The sequence below is a fragment of the Mirounga angustirostris genome, unplaced genomic scaffold (assembly GCF_029215605.1).
Source record: "Mirounga angustirostris isolate CCGP_5_RB_7025 unplaced genomic scaffold, mMirAng1.0.hap1 SCAF_4, whole genome shotgun sequence".
Classification (NCBI taxonomy): Eukaryota; Metazoa; Chordata; class Mammalia; order Carnivora; family Phocidae; genus Mirounga; species Mirounga angustirostris.
In genome coordinates this window covers 129,243,372-129,256,827 of record NW_026991712.1, presented here as the reverse complement: position 1 = coordinate 129,256,827, position 13,456 = coordinate 129,243,372, and the positions used below count along the sequence as shown (strand labels likewise).

The 13,456-nt window shown below is 36.5% G+C and overlaps 1 protein-coding gene across 1 annotated transcript in view; it reads left to right on the top strand.

Annotated features, from left to right (window-relative positions):
- The window catches only part of TNNI3K (TNNI3 interacting kinase), a 306,502-nt gene that overhangs the window by 124,362 nt on the left and 168,684 nt on the right, over positions 1-13,456 (top strand). Inside the window, exons 10-11 of the mRNA XM_045897407.1 lie at positions 2,035-2,129; positions 2,722-2,871. Coding sequence (XP_045753363.1) covers positions 2,035-2,129; positions 2,722-2,871 — 245 coding nt within the window. The remainder of the gene's footprint in view (positions 1-2,034; positions 2,130-2,721; positions 2,872-13,456) is intronic.

Here is a 13,456-nt window from a genome sequence, read left to right as displayed (position 1 = left end):
AGATCATGCTTTCAGTCAAAATGGGTCAGTGGAATTTCTCCCCAAAAGGAAAATTGGCAGAACTGATATATATGGTTACTGGTGTCCTCTTTCCCCATTAGGTCATGCTTGTTAAAGCTGATACCTCAGGCTAGTTTTCAAATCATTTTGCTACTCTGTGCACATTAATTGGAACAAACTATAATCAAAGGATGATTGTCACCTTCAGAAGAGTCTATATGACAAGTTTAGTGGAGTGAGTTAAAAGTATGTATCCAATCATTTTATTTTGTATAAGCCTGTGGCTACTAGGAATAACATATTAATATTTTTTTCTATTCATTTTAAGCACATATTTATAAAAGAAACTCTCCTTTTACATGAGTTTACTCTGGTTCTGAAATTTTTCTATGTAAAAGTCACAGTGCCTTGCACTCAATAGAAAGCATTCGATACATTTCTGTTATTGTTTTCATATGTATATATACACGTACACATATATACACACATATATACACCCATGCATATATATATTCAGAACTCATCAATTCTTGTAAATGGTTGCTTTGAAAAGAATCAATGAGGCAGTTCAGACAATGGAACATTAAGTGTTATGGGTCCTACTTACAACGCAAATAATTAATGGTGATATGATCTTTTGCACTAAGTGGTGGCTTTCTATTCACTCAATTATTCAAGAATGACTTATTAAGGACTTGCCTTGTGTTGGCAGTGGTAGGAACATTAAGATGACACCATCCCTTCCCTCCTTATAGGAACTCTGTTGTAAGGTATCAAGGTAATCAGAGATGTATCCATTATCATAACACAATATGATAAGTGCCATAAGTCTGAAATGACAAAAAAAGAGTAGAGATAGCAGTGAACTCAGCCTTTGGTCCATAAGACTTCATCGATGGAACAACAGTTCAGCTAGATGAATAATATTTCTTTAAGGAAAATAATGACATTTCATTAAAGAAAAAGCATTGGCAAGGTCATCCCAGGAAATGGAAATATTAAGACCCAATGAACCAAGTTTGGAAAGAAAAACACGCTGTTTTTCTGTAGTGTTCTACAAAATCCAATACTTCACTTCTGAAATACATGACACCAATCATTTGTGAGTTTTTCCCACACCAAACAATTCTCCAATTTTCTGCAGACCCCAAGTATGTGTCCTACGATTCAATTCAATTCTGATACCATCTACCTGGAGTTAATGTTAGATCCCACAGGCTAAGGGCTCAGTCCCACAGGACTGCCCCCTGCCACTTCAGATGCCAATCACAAGTCCAGGTTGTCACCTAAGTCTCTCAGGACACTTCTGGGTTCCCGCATTCAGTTGTCCTGCAGAATGCCTAGGTCTTGTAGCTAAAAATGCATGAAAGTCTTGCAATATTTTTCCTCCTTTTATGAAAAAGAATATCATGGGAAATATTTAATAATAAGATACTAGAAATTTTATACAACTTCTTATCTTGAAAGCCCAGATTTGGGAATTTCAGGATTATATTGCTATATGTGCTTGTTTTTTATCACTTCCTTCTCCTCTCTCATTTCCTCCTTCTCCCTTCTTTGTCTTTTTAGTGCTCTCATATACACACTAGCATCTGGAATAGCCTGTATGAATCAGAGCTGTACTTTTTAGGGTTGCCATAACAAAATACAACAGACTGGGTGGCTTGAACACCAGAAATTTGTTTTCTCACAGTTCTGGAGACTGGAAGTCCAAGATCTTGATGTCAGCAGATTTGGTTTCTTCTGAGGCCTCTCTCCTGGGCTTGTAAATAGCCACATTTTCCTTGTGTCTTCACATGATTGTCTCTCTGTCTGTGTCATCTGTGTACTAATCTACTATTCTTATAAGAATAGTAGTCATACTGGAATAAGGCCCATCCTAATGATTCCAGTTTAATTTAAATACCTCTTTAAATTGTACCCCTTTAAATATAGTCATATTGTGAAGTTATAAGAGGGCTTCAACATATTAATTTGTGGGGCACACAATTCAACTCATAACAGAAGTCTTTTCCTTTTGTTGTATTTTTGCAGTGCTTGTACCTATGGTAAGAGTATTGACCTGGTTAAATTCCTTCTTGATCAAAATGTCATAAGCATCAACCACCAAGGAAGGGATGGGCACACAGGTAAGACTTTGGTGAAACATCACCAGTTTTTGATGCATATCAGTGCTCAAGAACATTGGTGTGCTCAGAGGGAAGGGAAAAGAGGGAGTGGTCAACCCTAATGAGGAGGGATGTTTTATCAATGACATCATTTAGAATTGATGGTGTATGGTGACAATAAAAAGCAGACTGACTTTTGGTCAGTTTCATTGTTGTGGTAAATTACCTATAGTTGACGCATATTATGGCCCATACCAGGTACAGACTGATAACACTGCCCTGTCCTTGGTTTGCTGCTCAAGAAAAACACTTGTTTGGGGTCTTCGTTCTTGTACAAAGATGCCAACATTTGTTCTTGGTAATTTCAGTTCATGTAGAAATACTGAAAATTGAGCTAAACATAAGGCAATCTATCTAGAAGATCAACTAGAATAGGATACATCTTTTGTTTAAAGTATGTTGTGTTTGCTCAATAATAGAATTAATTCTTTATCAAAGAAATCTATCTTTGCTTTGTATCTCTGGCAACAATTTTATGATATGGTGATAACTGTCTCGAAAATTGGGGTTCAGTTTTCCTCTTTTCTCCTTTCATACTTTCATTCTATTATAGGATTGCACTCTGCTTGCTACCATGGTCACATTCGCCTAGTTCAATTCTTACTGGATAATGGAGCTGATATGAATCTGGTAGCTTGTGATCCCAGCAGGTCTAGTGGTGAAAAAGATGAGCAGACATGTTTGATGTGGGCTTATGAAAAAGGTATATTTTTCATCATTGCCTCTCTATAGTGATGCATTGAACTGTGTGCATAGATTATGTCAATGCATCAATAATTCTTTTACTTGTATGACTTGTACACCCCCATTTCCTCTGTAGATTATATTTGAGTCTTTGGGAACTTGATCAAGGAGTCCAATAGACCATCACTAGGGAAGGCAACTCCGGGGCTGCAGATGACCTAAACGCATTCTTGATACTGGTGCTTTGAAAAGAGAATGAGCTATAATAGTCCTAGGTATTAGAGAAACAAAATTATAATATGTAATAATAGTCACTTTCTTAGAGTAGACATAGAGCTAGACTTTATCTCTTATATAGGGGAATTTTTACGTGGATTCAAATTATTTTAATGAAATAAATACAAAGAAAGGAAAATATCTGTTACATCTAACCTTGCTAACAATGCCTGAACTAGAAAAAGTAAGGGAACCAATGATTAGTGCATATGTGTAAACTTACTTGAGCTCAAAGTGATGAAACTTTGGGCTTTGATATGAGAACACCTGGGTTTAAATCAAGCTGTGTTCTTTGATCTTTGATCATCTATCCTTACTGAATTTCAGTTTCTTCTGAAAGAATGAGAATAATCACAACTCCTACTTACAAAATTGTAAAGATTAAATGAGATAATATATGCACATTGATTACAACACTGGCTGGCACATAGTAAGTACTAATAATTGGTAGTTCAGTACTGATAACAGTGGTAATAGTAGTAGTTCAGAAATAAAGATGATCAATAATGAGCTCTACATTTTAAGGGAGAGGAAACTAGGAATAATCAAAGGTGAAATAGAACCTTCATCATTGTTTTAAGATATAGTGTACCTCACCAGCGAGCTCTACATATACGCATAAGCTCCTATGGAGTTTAAATTTTCAGGTGAAATGGAATAGTAAACATTGTCATTGAAATCAGAGGGTTACAACTAAATACTGTAAAATATATCAAACTCTGCTGCCTGTCTTTTGCTCTCTTATTAGGATGTTTAAAGTACTTAAAGAAGTGTTCTGTTTAAATGCTAGAATCTTAGATGTCCGTGCTAAAAAAGTGTGGAAGATTTCTTAGGCTACCAATTTGATCTAAAAGTTTTCTGCCTGAAGTGGGACATGAAATTCTATCAATTAAAAAAGAGATGGAATTTGATAGCTAGAAATGGGGAGTTGTAAACACATAGAGAGAAAGAAAAATATAGATCTGAAGATTGTTAGTGAATAAATGATTATAGGACTTACTTTAGTAGAGACACGTGAACAGACATGGTAAAGTAAGGAATGAGTTAGATGTAGCCCTATTATGTTTTATGCTTTTCTTTGAGTATTGTGTAAATACACATGTGCTTGCACACACGTTTGCACATTATAGCTCGATGAATTGTCACAAACTGAACTCACATCCAACATCCAGTTCAGATGAAGAAATTGAATATGGCCAGCACCCGAAAGCCCCACTTACATTCTCTTCCAGTCATACCCCAGAGAGGGTACCACTGCCTTCTTGGAGTACAAATTAGCTTTGCCTCTCTCTCTACTTTATACAAGTGGAATGTTATGGTCTATACATTTTTGAGTCTGGCTTCTTTTGACCAACAATTTGTGAGATTCACTCATGTTATTTCAGGTAGTTGTATATTGTTCATTCTTGTGTAGTATAATGTTTTGTTATTATATCACTATTCATTCTACTGTTTAGGGGCATTTGGATAATTTTCAGCTGGGGACTATTAAGAATACTTTTGCTATTAACATTAACGTACATGACTTTTGATGAATATCTGGATGCATTTCTGTTAGGTATAAGGACCTTCCAATCTGTATAAAATAAATTCCAGGTAGTCCTGTATTTGAGTATCAGTTGAAGAATCTTATATATTCTGAAGCCTCAGGAGGGCTTACTAAGTTCTACTTACTCATCAAATTGCATTTATTCAAGTGATTCTCAGATAGTGTCTCTCAAGAAACTTGAGTCTCAGAGAAGATTGTTTACAAAGCATTAGTCTTCCAGAAGACAGCTCAGATATAGCTGCTCTTCACAGGGGTTGGCTTTGTTTGTTTTTAGTTGACTGAGAGTGATAGTTTAAAACTGGCTTTAGTTTTATTTTTGTGGAATTCCACACTTTAAGAAACAATGAATCATTGTGTAAGTTCCTAAGATTTCCTATCAAATGACAACAACAAAAATCTTTTAGCTTAGGGGATTTACCCACTGGTCTCTGCAACATCTGCCATACTTGTCACCCTTATTTCAACTAATGTGCTAGGCATCAGTGTTGTATTTCATTATTACTATGAATTTTAACAAATTGAATGTTAGTACTCAAGAGACAGATGGATGCTTTGCATATGTTCTAGAGCAGAACAAGTCAAAACCAATAAAATGAAATTGTTGCTATTTTCTCTTGCTAGAAAAATGTTGCATTGTTTTCCTGTGTTCAGGGGAGATTGAAATGGCCTCGTCAAAATATTGTCAACAGTGCACTGTCCCTGTTTTCTTTGAATAAAGAAATGCTTTCCTTTCTCCCTCAGAGAGGGAATCCACAAATTAACTGATGTGGCATACTAAGCATTTTCCTGAGCAACTTGGAGATGGAGTTGAGGGAACACTTCATTTGAAGTTCCTTCTTTATAGGATAGAGATGTTGTAGAAATGGTCCCATCATGGTTTACCCCATACCTTGTTCTCTCCTTGGAGAGATAAACCAGAAGGAAGCTTCATAGCCAGGGTCTGTCTGTTTAAAAAGGACTACTTTTGGATGTCCCAAATTTAAATAGCTCATCCTAGTCTACCAGCTTGCTTGCTTGCTTGCTTGCTTTTTTTGTTTACCCTCTTAATAGAAAACTGGGAGTTTTTCTCAATAGCACCCGTCTCTGTTCTTCTAAGACAAATTTTTCACCTGACACAAAGTTTTTAGCTTACCCTCTGCTATTCTGATATAGCACATTCAGTTCAGGAGTGCTTTAGAGTTTTGTAAGAGTTATCAACTTCCTTTTGGAAACTCAGAAAAGAGTTTACTCACCATGGCTCCCTGCAGGATCAAATATGAAGAACAGTTTCCATTTACATAGCCCTTTTAACCTAAAGATATCAAAATCAATCTTGGAAATAATTTTCCTTGTGACCTTGATACTACACAGAAACCTACAGGTTAAGTTTCAATATTTCCCTGCAAGACTACTCAGAGCTCTAATTTTACAGTATTTAGAGTGTTTCCCCTCCTCTAGTTGGCTACCCCCCGCCCTCCCCGCCGCCTTGTTTTCTACTATTCCATCTGAGAGTAGTGATAGCTGTCTCACTCACTTGGATTTGTTCTGCCCTTTCCCTGGGGTATGAAGGACTTGTATGAATCAATTTAAATTGGCCAGAAGAAATAGCCAGCAGCCTGCTTATGTTCAAATCCTCTGCCCTAATCACCAGTATGGAAAACCCACTGAAAAGACCTACATATAATCTTACGTCCATTGCATTAAAGATGAAACTGCCGAATTGAAAAGATCTCAGCCAATTAGAATTGAACACATAGCTCAATAGTGTGTCTGGCAGTTGGATTTGAAAAGGCTGCCTTTCACAAAGAAAAGCATTTCTTTATGTCAGGCTGTTTAGGGTCAGAAAATAACCCAAACTAGAAACAGAACTAAAAACTTCTTATTTGCTTCAGTACTGACACCAGTTAAAGTAATTTACAGAGGCTCCTATACTGATATCTAATTATGCAGAATACAATATTTGTATACATCATAACGACTGTAATTCACAGTGACAGGGAGCTGCAGTTGGAGAATTAGTGAGTAAGTGAGCAAAAACAATAAAAATCAAGGCTCCTGTACCATGATATATACTTTGTTCATTCCTTTTGACAAGTGTAGTATGGTGTGAATTATTTATAGTAAATGTACTATAGTGTATTCTCTAAAAGTAATAAAGTCTTACAGTTGTGAGTTTCTACAGTTTTCAACCAGTAAAAAATAACTAAAAGATAAGAGTGGGGGAGGAGTTGAAGGAAGAAGAGGTGGATTCATTAAATTTTTTGATAAATCTTCATGAATGGATTATAAATTCCGAAACTTCTTCTATATTGAATTCTTACCTATTGGGAGTTTAATTACTTAGTTTAGTGAATCTTAGTTTAGTGTGCTAGAGTGAATTAGGTCTGGGGTAGAAGAAGGAATAAATGAAAGATTTAGATGGTATTTCAAAATCTATGTGCAATTTTGTGTGTACTGGTTACGTTCTACATGTTTAGTTTCTCTTTTAAAAAATAAATAGAATGGCATGAACTCTCATTAGAATGATCAGAACTTTCATTTTTATAGGGGAGTAACACATTTACACACAGTAAAATATTTTTGAAACTTAATAACTATGTAAAAAGCCACACACACTGAATTCTACTCCTAAAACCAATATTGCACTGTATGTTAACTAGAATTTAAATAAAAATTTGAAACTAAGAAAAAACAAAAGCCACATACATTAAAATGGATAGTAGAAGAGAACTTACATTCATTACATGCCTATTACACATTCATATATATGTATATATAATTAAATAATCAAGCTAACCCTTTAACTCGGTATTACCTTTCTATTACAGATTAAAAGTTTGAGACTTCAATCTGCCAAGTCACACTTGCCCAAACCACACAGCTCTTAAGTGGAGAGCTGGTACCAAACAGAGTTCTGTCTTATTGCAGAGTTTGCGCTCTTATCACCTCACTTGAGAATCAGATCTTAGTTCAGTTTCCATCCTTATTATATACTGACTTTTGGCAAGTTATTTAACCTCTCCAAGCCTTAATCTTCAGATTTAAAATGAGTAAATTAATAACCACTTTATAGAATTCTGCTGAAGGTTTGGGATAAGATCTAAATGTCTGGAACATAACAGATTCTCAGTAAAAATAATGGTATCCATTATTATTAGCTGCATGGCAAAGTTTCAGTCAAGCTTCACATAAGTCCCAAATTTTAGTCTTTCCTAATTTACATATTTTAGTGTAGAATAAGAAATGTGACATATTGACATATTAGAATGATGGGCATCCTCTATAAACTCTCTAATGAAGAATTTATATCCCTGCCAAACACCACCAGACAAACCTGGAATATATAAAACCATGTGTTGTTATGGGGGTGCCTGGGTGGCTCAGTCAGTCAAGCATCCAACTCTTGGTTTTGGCTCAGGTTCTGATCTCAGGGGCCATGAGATCAAGCCTTATGTCAGGCTCCACGCTCATTGGGAGCTCCTTTGCCCCTTCCCCTGCTCATTCTCTCTCTCTCTCTCTCTCAAATAAATAATCTTTAAAACAAAACAAAAAATGTGTCATTTTGTTGTATTTATATTTCTTATTTATGAAACAAGTAATACCATTTATTTTAAAACCTCCAGACTGAAGCAAGATTAAGGAGGTTTTGAAAATCACTAATCAAAATATTTAAAAAGTAATTTAAAACCATTTTCTAATTTGTATAGTAGCATGCAAATATGTAAAACAATATTTTAAAACTTAGCACAAATTTGCAAGTCTCTTTACTATAACAGGGTTGTCTCCCTCAGTCATGGACAAGTGTCGGAATTTGTGACCATGTTCTCAAATCACCACACCAACTGACATGCTGGATCTTTTTATTTGGATATCTGAGGAGTATGTAAAACTCAACAAGTCCAAAACTGAATTTAATATCTTTTTTGTCCTCATCAGTTTCTCCTACCATATCTCTTATTCATTCAATCATTTAATGGCATTACCATCCACTTAGTCACTGAAGTCAGAGATCTGGATTGATGCTTGATGACTTTTTCTCCCTCAATCTCTCTTTCCCCATATCCATTCAATCAAAAGTTCTCATGATTTTACCTCACAAGTACATTTAATCCATCCTTTTTTTTTTTAATTTTTACTGTCACTGTTTCAGTTCATAACCTTATCTTTCTCCTGATCCATTTTAATAGCTTCATAACTACTCTTTCTTTTTTTTCTTTTTTTTGTCTTTAGCTTCTTTGATTCCATTTTCTAGCTGTGGTTTTGAAGAAGTATTAAGGTGTAAATAGGAATTCATAGCATTCCCCAGCTTAACATCTTTCACTGGTACACAATTACCTATTTAAAAAGTTCCAGTGTGTCATCATGGCATACCCTGTGCCCATGCCCTGTGCCCTTCCTACCTCTCAGACCTCATATCTAGTCATTCCTGTCATGTGAATGACCCCACATGCTGCAATCATCATTACATCCACTACATCACTAACATTCAGTGGGGGTTCACTCGGTACCAGGCATATTCTAAATAATTCATATGCATTAACTTATCATATGTGCACAATTACCCTGTGAGACAGTATCTATCCACATGATAGTAATACAAAGATACTCATTCTTCCCCATGTATATCATGTTATTCCATGTTTCCAAGCCTTTCCTCATACAGTCCTCTCCACCTCCCATTCTCCCTAACCCACTCCACTCTCAATTTCTGATCACTACTTAGCTTTCAAAACTCAGTTTACAGATCCTCTCTTCCTGAAAGTCTTCCCTGATGTTCCAGGCTAGCATACATGTCCTTTCTTATGTTTTATTACACCATATGTGCATCTCTATCTCTGTATTTACCACTGCATATTGAAACACTCTGCCCCTTACCAGATTATAAACTTTTTGAGAACAAACATTTGAGCTATTAATTTTTTGTCTTCCAAAAAGCTAATTCAATGACTGATTCCTAGTAGGTGTTCAATATGTGTTTCTTGAAGTGAATTAAAGAATGAGCAGATATCTCAGTCATAACGTTCAATTTCATGTCTCACTAAATGGCATCTAGTTTGTCATAATATAGTAGATGTTCTCAAGAATACCACTCACCACTATTCTGTTGTCTCTGTAGATATTTCTTTAAATATTGTGGGTTTCTAATTAACAGCACAGTTCTAATACTTAAATTTTAATAGGCAGATGATTTTAAAGAATGCTCTAAATAAAACTCCTCTTTCTATGCACTGGAACTATGAAATATTTCCCTCTGGCTCTTATGCCTTCTTTTTGCTTAATCAACTCATATTTGGGTCGGCTTTAGCTCAAGCGGTTACTTCGTGCATTGTCTTTGGACTTAAAATCAACTCATATTCATCTTTCAAGTTCAGCTTAAAAGACAGTTCCTTAAAGATCTCTTTCCTGACCCTTCTAGCCTACTGTAAAATAGCAACTGTTATGCTCACTCACAGCATCCTCCACCTTTTCCTTCCTAGAACTTGGCTAAATAAAATTTGAGCATTTGTATCATTATTTTTTTCTTTTATTCTAGAAAGCATTCATTACAAGATTAAGGACATTTATATTTCAACATTATATCTCTCATACCTGGTTCCAGTCATTCATTCCAAAAAATTTATTACAAACCTAATATGTGATAGACACTGTGCTAGGAACTGAGGTAAAACAGTGAGTTAGACCCTGTTCTTAGGAAGTTTGTATTTCTAGCAGAAGAAATAGGTCATGAGCAAGAAAACAAATAGAAACTATCAGAAAATAAGTCCTATGAATAAAATAAAAAGGAAACACAACACTGAGTAAAAAGTTAAAGGATACTATTTAAAATCAAGAAGTCATGGAGGGCTTCCCTGGGAAGATGTTTCTTGAGCTGATCTCTAATGTGTGCTCAATATATATTTGTAGAAGGGAAAAGAAAGCCAAATGGGAAGGAGAGAAAAGAAGGAAAGAAGAATGCTTAATAACTTGGTTTGTATAGAGTTGTTTGGGCAAAAGCATTCATGATGGTAGGTTCTTATCTCAGGGTGAAGAAGGACTGGTGACATTCTTGTTTGGGCCTGGTGATTTGGGGATTAATGGACAAGAATATGGGGGAAGAGGGATGTGTGTACCCTTTCTTGTGAAAGTATCTTTCAGATTTAAGTGATGAGAAGATATAGCAAGTCTTGAATTTTTCTTGCCTCTTATTTAAATGATAGTGTATGGGCCAGGATTGGCAGGAGCAAGAACAAACATCAGGAGCCATCCTTGATCCCACTTTTCAGTGCTTGTGGAAAATGAGTTTTTCCTACCTGAGATGAGTTTTTAACATGATGCGAAGAGGAGATAGCAAAATATTGAGCAAAGTCTCGTCTGTATCATTGCTGTGAAAGTTTCCTCCTTTGGGTATGACAAAGAAAGGCTGAAACTGCTCCTTTGATCACCTAGGCATTTTGAACATGTGAGGTCAATAGGAAGTCCTTGGCTTACCTAATCAAGACCTAATCCCTATATTTTCTACCTTAGACCCAGAGGGCCTCAGAGTCACAACGTCAGGGAGAAGATCTTAGTACTAGTGTTATTTACCATTAATCTTTAGACCTAGTACTTAAAATAATTTTCATAGCAAGTTTTCTTCTATGTTATTAAAATAATTTTTTATAGCAGTAAACAGCATTCATTGTTCCTAAGACAAAATGGTGGGGTTGGAGAGATACCCTTTATAGGGATATAGTAAAATGTGTCCTTTTCCTTCTTGAATAATTACTAACCCTCTGTTGTATACATGACCATGATATACATACTAAACTGTCTTTGTAACAGCCCTTCAGATGGACTTGTAGCCTCAAAAAACAATCTAGGTTATAAAATAAAGATATGCAGAAAGTTGAAAGCAAAGAAGTTTGAGATTGGGAGGAATCGCCCCCAAGTATAAGGAAAGGAACAGAAGAAGATGATGAATTAAAGGGAAAGCATGGGACTTGAGTAATACAGACAGACTTGCAGAGTGGGATGCAGGAAATGAAAGACACTCCAAACTGGCAAAAACTCCATGGGCTCCAATCAATAATCTTCTGAAAGTGCAAAGCATTATTATAACTGCATTAGGCTAATAACATAGCAACCTCCTGTTTTGGGTAAAATACTTGGATGTAGATAGTAAATTCTTAGATATGGGAAAACATTTTATTTAATTAGTGAAAGTTTGATTATCTCTGGACATGTTCCATTAGTGTGTCTTGGTTATCTGGGTATATCCATTATCAGGAGTTTGCCTTAGCAAGTCCATTTAGTGAGTTCCACCAAGGCAGTTTTCTACTTAACTCCTTGTGACCAAGTATCAGGGAGCTGGGCCCTAGTGATTTTCAGGTTTTTCTGCATACACTTTGGTAGTTTGTCAGAGAAGTGATAGCAGTGAAGAATTTCCCATACATGTGTGCCTCAGCCCACAGTTAGCAGGAGGTGGGAAATCAGGCGGAGATGCCTTCCAGAGCTGAGGGGCCTCTTGGCATTTCCCTGGCAGCCTCATGCTTATCATCAGCCAGAACCCAGGCACTCATTAGGCTCTTGATGAAAAGCATCCCAAAGAAAATGCCAGCAAATTGTGCCACTGTGCTGGCAGGAAATTAAAACTGCTCAGAGCAAATGGAGCCAAGAGAGCTATTGAAATGAAAGGTAACATCAAGGGTGTGATCACTGACTTACACAGACGGTCAGGATTCAAGATGCGGCTTTCTGCTTCACTAGGGAAAGCAGGAGGCTCGCTCCACTGTCAGCCATAGTCAGTCCAACAGAGAGGTTGAGACAGGCAGGGAGGTGGACTTTGTGATTTAAGTAAGCTTTGTTATGCTTGGGCAAATGCTTGGGGTTTAAGTTGTTTTATTTTTCCCAAAGGAGAAAGAGAAATAAGAAAATATATTTTGTTTTGTTTTGTTTTTCCTGGTCCCAAACATTTAAAGACCAAATTAAGTAAATGAACAACTAAAAGCACCACAGTTCCTATTAAACTGAGCGGGCAAACAATGCAGTGAGGAGCAGATAAGCCTCAGAACCTATGAATCTAGCAGCAGGACAGATGAAGGGGTATTTTAATTTCAGAGAACTTTTTGCTAGTGGTGCTACTTTTATCCTGAGACTAAAATGGCCATCAGCAATGGGGAAGAAAGGGAGGCGCTCAATGGGAGCCAGCACCAATGCGCCAACAGAGCACACTGAAATTACATCATGCTGGGGGTGGTAGGCAGAGTGATGGCCCCCCCAAAGATGTCCAGGTCCAATTTCCAGCAACTTATGAGTATCTGCCTTACGTGGGAAAGGGGAATTAAGGCTGCTAATTAGATGACTTTTTGAGAAAGATTATCCTGGATTATCCCGGTGGGCCCAATGTAATAGCAAGGGTCCTTAAATGTGGAAGAGGGAGGCAGAAGCAGAGGTCAAAGCGAAATGGAGTGAGAAGGATTCAGCCAGCTATTGATAGCTTTGAAAATATAAAAAGGGGCCATAGCCAAGGAATGTCCATGGCCTTTCGAGGCTGGAAAAAGCAAGGAAATGGATGTTCCTCCAGAGCCTCTAGAAAGGAATGAAGGCCTGCCAACATCTAGATTTTAGCCCATTGAGAACTATGTTGGACTTCTGACTTCTAAAACTATAAGATAATAAAGTTGTTTACACCACTAAGTTTGCAGTAATTAACCACAGCAGCAATAGAAATGGAATATATTGGTGTTTAGAAAATTTATGTGAAGTTCCATAAGAGTTTCCAAGTTCATTTAAAATTCTTGGGCCAAAATAGTAAGGCAAGAAAGCAGTGAAAAGATCTGAA